At 43.3% G+C, this 10,777-nt stretch overlaps 1 protein-coding gene across 7 annotated transcripts in view; it reads right to left on the bottom strand.

The window, feature by feature from the left end:
- Positions 1 to 10,777, bottom strand: part of FOXP1 (forkhead box P1) — a 377,157-nt gene that overhangs the window by 5,919 nt on the left and 360,461 nt on the right. For all 7 annotated transcript variants that reach the window (XM_054280796.1, XM_054280797.1, XM_054280798.1 and 4 more), the window contains 3 exons: positions 10,232 to 10,353; positions 8,079 to 8,148; positions 4,322 to 4,488 (listed from right to left, as the gene is read on the bottom strand). In XM_054280796.1, the coding sequence (XP_054136771.1) occupies positions 4,322 to 4,488; positions 8,079 to 8,148; positions 10,232 to 10,353 (359 nt within the window). The remainder of the gene's footprint in view (positions 1 to 4,321; positions 4,489 to 8,078; positions 8,149 to 10,231; positions 10,354 to 10,777) is intronic.

Genomic DNA, 10,777 nt, shown 5'->3' with positions numbered 1-10,777 from the left:
ATTCAAGTGAGCCAGTTGCACCCCTGTATCCTGTTTATTTCTTTATTCAGACTTGAGCCCGGATAAGTTTAGGAAGCATCCAACTTGCTGACTACAGAGAATTCAAATGTGAGCTGTGAATGCCTTTCAAGTCCCTGCTTGTTTCAACTTTTTGAGTTGTAAAGTGCTAGATCAATACTCAAGTATTAAGTGCACCTTCCAACTCATCCAAGGGAACACTGAGAGAAGTGATGCAGTATCCATGGACACACACCTTTTCCCTTCAAATCCACTAATATGTATCCTATCAACACACCTCTGGGAGCAAAGAAGTTCCTCTGCATGTCACATACTTTTTGAAAAAATTACACACCAAGAACACGGCTCATACTGTTTTTAACCTAACTAGTGAAAAAGGGGTAAAGAAAAAACTGGAAGGAGAAAATTCAAGGATCAGAGGTTAAGAATTGGCAAAAACTTAAGAGAAGCTGGAGGTGTGCATGTGCTACCTGTCCCAGCAGCTCATGGCCTCAGTGAATATTAAACTATGCTGAATACCTGCAACTAGAAAAACTTAATATTATGAATAGGCTGTGGGGCCCCTCACTTGGGAGAAAACATGAAATGAAAAACAGAAGAAAAAGGGGGAAAGAGCAGCTGCACTGAGAGCCCAATAAAGCCTGTGCTACTTGGCCTTTATGGCAGTGATCTTTTTTACTGCTGTTTTAATGTCAAACTCTTGCTTTTTTGCTTTCTGGTTTTGATGCTGCCGCTGCTGGGCTTATTTTTGTTTGTTTGGTTTTTTATTTTTGAAAACACAGAAGGGAAATTTTCAAAGGGGGCACGAGAGCACATGTCATGTGCAGCAGAGAGGCCCTGGTGCAAGTTTCACCAAAGGCTGCCCAGTGTCCCAGTGCATCCCCACCACCTCAGGTTAGACAGGTGCTCGCTGTGCTCAAAACCACTCTAAGTGCTGGGAAAGCTCATTCAAAGGTCCCCAAACCTTTCCAAAGCAAACTCTGCCCCTCTTCTGGTTTTGTTATGAAACCAGGTGAAACCAGGTGGTTTTAACTGAGGTTCTCTTTGAGGTTTGGTGTGATTCCCAGAGGTCAAAAACCAAAACTTGAGGTGTGAGAAGCAACAGAAGTTATGAAAAGCTCTGCACAACCCCGGGTGAGCCAAAGCCTGAGAGGGCCAGAAAGCCACAGGGAGCAGAGTCACACCAGCCCCCCCAGCACCTCACGTGTTCCACAAACATCACACAGTGAGCTTGGCAAAACCTCCATCCCCTAAATGAGCAGGTTATCTGGGTAACACAACCCCCAGGGACAGAGCTGCAAGGAAAACAATGCCAAAAAATTCCAACTCCTTGTGTATTCTCTAAGATGTAACCACAAAATGGCAGGTGAGGAGGAAACCTTCCTGAATCTGTGATTTTTCTCAAACATTTCTAAGCAACTGAAATAAATAAGCTTAAATAATCTTGAAGGCAAAGGGAGACTTTCATATCCTCTCAAGTTAAGTCTGAATTTCTATTTACCACCTCACCAAATCCTCAAAATGGGGAAGGAAAACTTCCTTTAGAGACTGAAGAACTCAGTCTGCTGAATTACAGAAAAGGTAAATGCTGGGTTAAGCGACAAGAAAAAGAAAGGGGAGGGGGAAAGAAGGCAAAGAAAAGAAAGGGTTTCCCATTTCTGTTTTCACAGCAGCAGAAATTCAGCACATTCCTTTTAAGTAATGCCTGGGACTCCAGAAGGGGTTAACAATAAATAACCTTGCTGAACACAGATTCCCCTTCTTTTCACATCTGAGTAATTCTTTTGTTTGTCCACTCTGGGAACAGAGGAGTTTTTAATAAAGCTGACTGTTGTTTAAAGCCACTGAGTTCTGGTGGTGCACACAGCATGGAGTAGTTTGCTTTGTGGCTACCTTTGGAGCATATCAGGATGAAAGTGTTATGTCCCCAAGCTGTAATTATGCGACTACTTTCTAGTGTTTCAAAAGGAGGGAGAGAGAAGGGGAAAAAAACCCACCCTAGCTGTGGTTCAATGTGTCATAAAAAGGAAACGAATGAGCGGTAATAAGACTTCAGCTAGAGTGTTAGACTTCTTAGCTGTCATGTTAACAAGGTCCTTTAAACCTTACAATAAAGTTTAAAACTTGATTTCTTCCAATACACTGAAATTGTTTAAAAAATATTTTGCATAATGACAAGGAAATCTGTTCTGAGAAAAAAAATGAACATGTTGTTAACAAAGCACGAGCATGGAAAACAAAAAGGTTTCACGGCGTCTGTAAAGTTGCTGTTGACTTATGTTTTTATTTAGTAAACAGGGTAAACCCTGTGACGTGTGAATGGTGTTCTGGCTTCAGATCCCTTCAAACTACTTAGAAACACCATTATAATGGGGAAGCTCTGAGGCTGGTATTGGAACATCACCCGGCCACATTTTACTTAAGCAAAAAGAAATGTTCAGCAGAGAACACATATATTATCAATTCTGAGAAAATGAAAACACTCAGGAAACAATCATTTCCATATTACAACAGAAAATTGGATTTTCTGGTGAATAATGAAAATGAGGCATCACTCCCCCCGACCTCCTCTCTCTCCACTATTTGTTCTGTGCCCCTCACCTTGGTATCAATGTGCTAAGAGATGATTATTAAGTGCAACAAAGGCCACAGCTATGCACAGTTCTGGAAGATGTCCTACCCTGTTTCAACTTGGTTATTTTTCCCTCCTCTCAGTCTATTCAAAGACAAGGAAACCTTAGGTGAAATGAGAAGTGCAAGAACTGCACTAGCCTTGAACTTGCAAAAAAATAATTACAAGGATTAACACAACATCATAAACGTTCATCCTTGTCCGTTAGGCCAGGAGAAACCCTTGGGAGAAGTCTTGTTTCTTGAGAAAAGTCATGTCCCTCCACTCCTCCTTCACGCCAGCCCTGCGTGGTCACAGGCAGAGGATAACAAATTATGACTAAAACTGCCTGGAGATGAATCCGTCTGTGAGAGACGGAAAGTGTGTCATGCAACGTTACTTTGGGAGAGATAATTAATACTGCACAAACAATCACTGGAAAAGCTAAACACGTTATTTGAATGTTTTGAAGTAAATGGTAAAAGACAATGTTTAAATTAATTATTAATTAAAAATGAATGTTGCCATCTTTAAAGATTTTTTTTTCAAAGCACTTTGTGCACTGATTTGAAACACTGCGATATCAAAGTATCCAGAGCCTCAGATTCCTTCGTGCCCCCTCCCCTCTGACAACACATTATGCAGGTGGGAAACTTTTTTGCCATTAAATGCTAATTAGTTTCACAACTAATTACTACCGTGGTATTAGGTTAATGTTTTTTCTACTTTTTGATTTAGACTTACTTTTGTAAATCCCTTATTCAAATTACTTTGAAGTAAAAGACTACAAATTAGTTCTCTTTTTAATGTGTAATGTGAGCCCTGGCAAGGCAGCCAGTAATTTTACAGGCTGTTTTAAGGAGCAGGAGGAAGACGGGCAGCACGGTCACTCACAGGTACCCAACGGCTCCGCCGAGCTTTCGGGAACGCCAGCACTTGTAAACTCCGGCTTCCTCACCAGCCGCCAATTACCCGGCGTGTGATGTGAGGGGAGGGGGGAGTTTACAGCTTTGCAAACTCACTCCGTCACCCCATAAATACCGCACACACCCATCGGGGCATCACACCCTTCCTGCCTTACCCTTTCCTGCGCCCGCCCGCTGCCCGGGTGCCGCTCGCGCTGAGCGGGGCAGGCGAGCCCCCGCCACTCCGTGCGGTTATAGACGCACTCATTACGCCGCCGTCTGTTGCTATAATGCCCCTATTAATTCTCCTTTTGATATTTTAAGAGCAATCTATAAATCACACAGACCTTCATGTTAATGCTTAGCAAGAGCATTTTGTGTTGAGTGGGTTTTTCTTGACTCGCCAAACAAGCCCATTTCCCAGCTCTGCCTCACGGGCCGTGCTCATCACGCCATCCAAAGGGGAGAGAAATCACAGGTTTTCTCCAAGAAGCACAGCTGCCTATGAGGTTTTGGAAGGTTTAAAGAAGAGAACTGCAAACAAGTGAACAATTTTATAAGCCCTGTGTCCTTCCTGGACTGGATTGAGCTGATCAGTTTTATACGGAAACTAGTAAATGGCTCTTTTATGTTCAAACCACCCTACGCATGTCCCCAGATGGAGGCAGATGTCTGCTCTTGCTGCTCCATCCATGAAGTTCAGCAAGGAGCCAGGAGTCTCCAGAGTCACCCTTGAGCAGATGGTAGGACAAGACCCAGAGCCAGCACGTGGCTCTGCTGTACTTACATTGCTTGCATAGGGGAACGTCCTGGACTGCTGTCACTCCCGTTACTGTTCGTATGCTCCATTGCACCATTGAGCTCTTCCCTCATCGCGCTGGCTAAATTGCCCAGAGTGGGATTTCCCATGGAAGCAGTAGTGTATAGAGGTATACTGTTCTCAGCCATTGAAGCCTGCCAAGGACACAAACAAATCCATGAAGAGCCATGACTAACGTTTTTATACACTGCACAACACACTCACTCTTTCCAAAACATTCTCCACATTTACATTATTTGCAATTGCAGGTTCTTTTAAATATTGTACTTTCTGATAGGTATTACCCTGGTTCCATCAAGGGAAATTTAACATCATTTAGATCTGGGTTTAAGGATTCATAGCTGTATTGGCTTATAAGAGGATGGAGTCTTCCATTCCCTATTTGGAATTACACATCCTGGAAAAAAGAAAATGTACTTTCCCTATTTTTGCTTCATGAAATTATGTTTGGGGCTTTGGGGTATTTTTTGTGGCTTAGGTTTGGGCTTTGTTTCTAATGAAATGGGGAAAAAAATTGGAACTGGCTCAGCTGATAACTCCTTCCCACTGGAGTGAGCGGGCACCAAGCAGGAGTGCAGCATCACAGAGTTTGATTTTCCTTGGGACATGTGTGAGGCTGCCATCAGTGCTAACTGGATCAGAGCTGCACCAATCTACCTGAGAGCCGAACCACTCCATGTGGAATTTTTTAAACCTCAGCAACTCAATTCTTACCTTAGCTGATACAGATCTGACTGTTTTATTTTGATTTTTCCCTTTGTTCTAAGGAAACACCGTGCAGCGGCACACTGGAGTTAACTTTCTAAATGGAAATCTTTGTAGGAAGAGAATGAACTGTTAAATATTTTCCTTCTGATTCCCACCGTTCTGCCTACTAATATTTACTGTGTGTCAGCATTAGCTCATGTTGACAGCACAGTCCTGGCCCGGCGCAGCAGCGGTGGGAACGCAGAAACCCCGAGCCCCGGAGGAGCGCAGTGTTTGGTGGGGATGGGAGGCACTGGAACGGGAGGGAGGCACAGGATGGGAGGCACAGGGATGGGAGGCACAGCTTTCCAAGGCTGTAGCACCCAGGGACTGGAAGGACATTTAACCATTTCACCCATCCCAGTTGGATCTGGCTGACATCATCCATGTCAGTGCCGGGCAGCCACAGACGCTGGCTCGGCAGCACTTGACCTGCTCTGGGGAGAGGTCAGCTGGCTGCAGTGGCCAAGCAAAAACAAATCCATCAGGCTGGGTCTGCGTGATGCAAACCTGGCCCATGGGAGGGGAATCCATGCGAATGTACTCCTCACCAAACACTCTTGCCTGCTCCTAATTCGTGGGACAGAACTCCTCGCTTGCTGCCAGCCGGCAGTTTGACCCAGGCAAGCAGAGCCAGAGAAAGGGTGGGGGCAGATGGGATGGGAAGGGAGGGCAGGACCAGCCCTCACTGCAGCATCTCCAGGAGCACAGCCCTTTTTATTCTTCTTTACATTGACCTCTCCATGTGCAGCCCTATGTGTCACACGTGATTACAAAAGCTATTCTAACGGGGAGGATTATTTTTATCTTCTTGATTCAACAACCGGCAAACTCATTGTGATTAGGGGATGCAAAGAATGGTTCACATTTCCTGCACTTGGCAAAATAATGACTCAAGTTCTTCACCCACAGTGATAACTTGTAATTGCAGTAAGGCAATTCACTGGGGGAGAGGTGGGACACGAGGAGTATCTGCTAGGAAGACAGTAATAGGGGAGGGGGTGTTTTGGGAGCCCCTGTTGACCCACTGGCAAAAGACAGAACTGGTGAGAGCTGGAGTCCCCATACCTTCCACAGACAGAGGGGGGAGAGAGCTGCTTCTTCTCCCTGGCCACGAGGGAAAACAGATAGAGGAGATGTCAGCAGGGTCTGGGTGAAGGAGAGGGGAGGCTCTGCCACCCCACAGGAAAAGAAACCACAGCCTGCCATGCCAGTAGCACACAGCCTGCTGTGGTCACGGGGATGTGCAAGCAGCAGACCTTCCCAGAGCCCACAAAAGCTTCGGGGAACACTGCCCATCAATTATTAACTGAATGTAGGCCCTGGCAGGTACGGCAGCCTTGTGTCCTAGAGGAATCTGCTGCCCAACATGGCAGTGGCCACCTGCATTATTTGCCCAGACCCTCTACAGCCCCACAGAACCCACTGTGATTCTGCCTCCAAAATCCAATGGCAGGGGGAGAAATGTGGAAACTGCTGGTGTACTTTCACCCGAAAAGAGGACCTGCCTCAGTGCAGTGGTTATTATTCATCCCCATTTATCACAGGGGTGACAGTGGCAGCAAATCCGGCCCGGGCTCCTCTCTCCATCAGCTCAGCTATGGGGGGGCACAAGGACATGGCTCTCTCAAGAGAAGTGGGGAATGGAAACAGTTTGGAGGTTATCACGAAAGACAAGAATGGATGGAGATGACGACAACGACACGTGTTTCAGAAATAAAACACGAACAGTTCCATATGATAAGCATATTAATTGAAATTAGTCACATAGTTAACAATGTGAAGAAATGCAGGATCATTTCATTTTTGCCTTTCAGCTTCATGAATGTAAAATGTGCTTGTAATCTTAATACTATTCAGGAGACAAAGCAGTCTTTAAAAATCACACTTCACAAGACTCAAGGGAAAATAAGTTACTAATGAATGGTATTTACAGTTGCTTCATTTAAACATGCTTTCCTGGGCCTTGCAGGAGTTACTGCATAAACTCAAAAAAATTAGGAGAAAGGCAAAACATAATTTTCCTCCTAATAATTTGTTTCTTGGTTCTGAAAAGAGAAGTCTTCTAAACCTTCCACAAGGCATGACTGCTCAAGTAAATACCCATGGCCATCAGTGAACTTCTAGAGAAGTGACCCCAAGAACCACCTGGGGTGCAACCATGCATGGTGTTGCCTCCTGGATTAATTCATAACATAAACTAGGTTTGAACCCCACACAGACACACAGACCTCACTACAAATCAGGGTATAGTAATGCATTTGTATGTTTGATTTATACAGAGAACACTGACTTCACCTAGGGTTTTTGAGATTGACTCAGGAATTTATTGAAAGGGGAAAAAGGGCACAGGAAAAAGGGCTGGAGACATAGACATTTTTAGGCTGCAAGTTATTAATTCTGCACCCATACTTTGTGTATTTTTGCATCGTGAAAAAAATGGAATTTTTGTCTTACGATTACAGTTTAAACCAATAAAAATGATCTTTTATTTTCTATAGGAATTGCACCGTTTATTTTTTACCAACAATAGGAAGATATGCAAAAATAGCCCTTAAAAGAAAAGAGGGAAAAATGATCTGCTTTCTCTTTAAAGCCATGAACAATAGAAGGTCACGTGCCACAGTATCCTATCATTCAGCACATTAATAGCTGTGCTAGAGTAATTACACTTGTGGTATTTTTGCCTCAAGTGAAATTCTGAAATAAGAGGATGGAAATTATGATACTGCTGATAAATATTAATAAGTGAACTTTTAATTTTTTTGCCACAATATTCAAAATGCTAAGCATCTAGCTAATGCTGAAGCAGCCTGATATGTGTTTGCCTCCAGGGACTATGATGCTTTATGCACTTAAGAAAAAAGTTTAACGGAATTAAAATTTAATATCTAATTAGAGCAAGGCTAATATATTTTGAAATGAGTGGGGAAGACACACGCCTCTGTTGCATATTTGCTACAGTCATTAATCTTACCTGTAAAGCAGCATTGAGAGGTGTGCAGTAGGTGTGGCTGGTCTGTATGTTTTTAATAAGAGAAGGGTTACTGCATAAGAAAAACATAAAAAGGAGAGTTAAATGCAACCAACTTCTGTGCCACCGTTTCAAGCACGTATTGCTTCCTCCCCCACCAGAAAACTAGAGCTGAGACTGGTTTTCCACACGAGCTCTCTTTCGTTTCTCTCCTTTTTTTTTTAATTTAAAGAAAATATCTGAGTTTTCGGCTATGGTTATCATATTTGCCTTTACTAAATAAGGAACATCATTATCTCTTGACGTTACCTCGCCATGTGTTCTACTACCCTGCGTTAGTGGCACATCTTGGCATCTCTGCTCATTTTAGCTGCGTTCAGGAGAAACTCTCCAATTTTCGTCGTGTCTGGGAGCCCGTTACCACGTGAAGGTCCATGGTGAGGAGGCAATGATCAAAAGCATCACGGGACATTTTAAACTCTGCTTCATCCAAGTGACTCTCCAAGTCGCTGGCAGTGGAGTTTCCCCCAGGGGAGGGGAGGGAGTCTCTCCCAATGGAGGGAGGCATCACGATGAGAGAGGATTTATCTGCTCCATGTTATTCCCAGCCATGCCAATGGCCACTGTGAGGGTGATCCACACCATTGCCCCAAGCAGCCCCTGGGCATGGAGGCTCAAGGGCAGGCAGAAACCACCATGCTGCCCTAAAGGCCATTTTTAGTAAAAAATATTCTGTTGTGCTATTTTGGACTGTTATTATTGTCACCTTTACATAAGGGGCCAGATTTGAGATAAAGGAATGGGGACCACGTGGGCTCTCTCTTTAGGAAGCATCCCAGTATCACTGGTTCCATCAGGAGATTTAAAAAAAAATTAAAAATTATGAAATATAAACTAGGCAGAAAAAATGCCCATGCAAAATAGCCCCCAAAAGTTTTATCACTCACTGGGCTTGTTTTTATCTTAATTTTATTCACGTGGGAATAAATTATGGTGAGCAGAGTCTTAACTGAGCTCCTTGCACAGGGACCAGCAAGGATCAGTTGTCCAGGAGAGATGGCCTTCAAGTAAAGGTCAAAGCAAATCCCTCTGGGAAGCCCAGGAATATTGGTGCATGGTTGCTGTAGGCACACAGTGGCCTGTTGATAATCTTTACAGGCGGTCTCATAGCATTTTCAAACTCTTTAAAGTGAATTCAGCATTTCTGTCTTGTAAGTACCTTACTTTTTCTGATTAGGAGTTGCAAAACAAAGCATACAATATAAAGCAAAGGAAAATATCAGAATTAAAACTTATCTGAAACCTTTCCTGGCATATATCTGTCTTCCTGACATGTCTACAGCAGTATATCTGTGCTAGCGTGGATAATTATCTTAGTCTACATTGCTCTATAAATAAATGCTTTAACAAACATGTCAGAGTAGAGTTTTTTCTACAGGCATTTGGATTATCAGAGTAGGACACACAAAATACACATAACAACCAAAAATTTAGTTTCTTTAGCAGCAAAGGTGATGACACTATTTTGTGAAATGCAAGTCTACATGAGATGGGTAAATCATGCAAAGCAAAGCAACAGCAGAAAAAAAAATTAAAGCAAGTAAAAGCTCTTACTGTGCAACAAGCTCGCCAAAGTTTTCATCAGGGCAGTATTTTCGAGGACGGCCTCGTTGAATATGACGGCCACGTTTAAACTCTTCATCATCAACAGTCCAAAAGGACCCAAACTCATCCTCTACTCTGATAAAGCACTTATGCAGTGAGAGGTTGGTGCGAATGGCACCCTGGGACAAGAGCAGCAGCAAAGGAGATGAAGTGGAAACAAAGGGACACGGGATCGGGGACAGAACAGACATCAAATACAGGGAAAAGGAAAAAGAAAATAAAATGCAATAAGCATAAGCAAATGGTTTGTGAGGGTTAATATGCATTGCCACCTAAAAGCTACTAGCATGTGATGCAACAAACACCAAGCAAGCAGGGTCAGGGTACTGGTGGGCATACAAACAGTAGTGATGAGATGTTTGTCTTGGTTTCCCTTAACTGAGACAATGCACCTGTGGTTGGTCTAACACCAGCTAGCAGCCAAAAGCCTCTACGTTAAACTGTAAGCATGATCCGAGCTAGGCTAAGAAGTTCAAACATGGTGGACATACCCACTGATCTTTTGTGGCCTTCGTTTTTGGAACTCTAGTTCATCCACTGTCCATACTGCCCCTTTAACGTTTTCTACTCGCACAAAACACTTGTGAAGACTAAGATTATGACGCACTGCATTCTGCAGCAAGTATAAAAGAGAAAACATTCAAAAACCTTCCATGAGAAAATGCTCATCATTGTCCAAGAACAGCAGCAGCACAGTCAGCTTCACAGTTCTCATTTTGCAATGTTAAGCCCCTTCCCCTCCCCGCACCCGCTCGCTTTCCCCGTCTCTTTACATCTTATTTTGCAAAGACAAAATAAATATGAAAGCTTAAACCCAAGATTAAAAATTCACGTTACTCTTATCAATTATCCCCAGAGTGACTGAGAACAGCCACAATTTTAAGCATGCATGTTGTAGAATACAGCACATTTCATACAGAACACAAGCGGAACATTTCTTAGACTTTTTCAAAACAAATACATATACTCCCTGCAAAGAGAAATTTCTCCCCTCCTGGAAAAGAAAGCAGTTAGAAAGAACAGAAAAGATTTTATGT

This window comes from Melozone crissalis, unplaced genomic scaffold (genome assembly GCF_028551555.1).
Source record: "Melozone crissalis strain CALT ecotype California unplaced genomic scaffold, PUWL_Pcris_2 ptg000029l_1, whole genome shotgun sequence".
Taxonomy (NCBI): domain Eukaryota; kingdom Metazoa; phylum Chordata; class Aves; order Passeriformes; family Passerellidae; genus Melozone; species Melozone crissalis.
The sequence above is the reverse complement of the archived record's forward strand: the minus strand, read 5'-3'. Positions and strand labels throughout refer to the sequence as shown.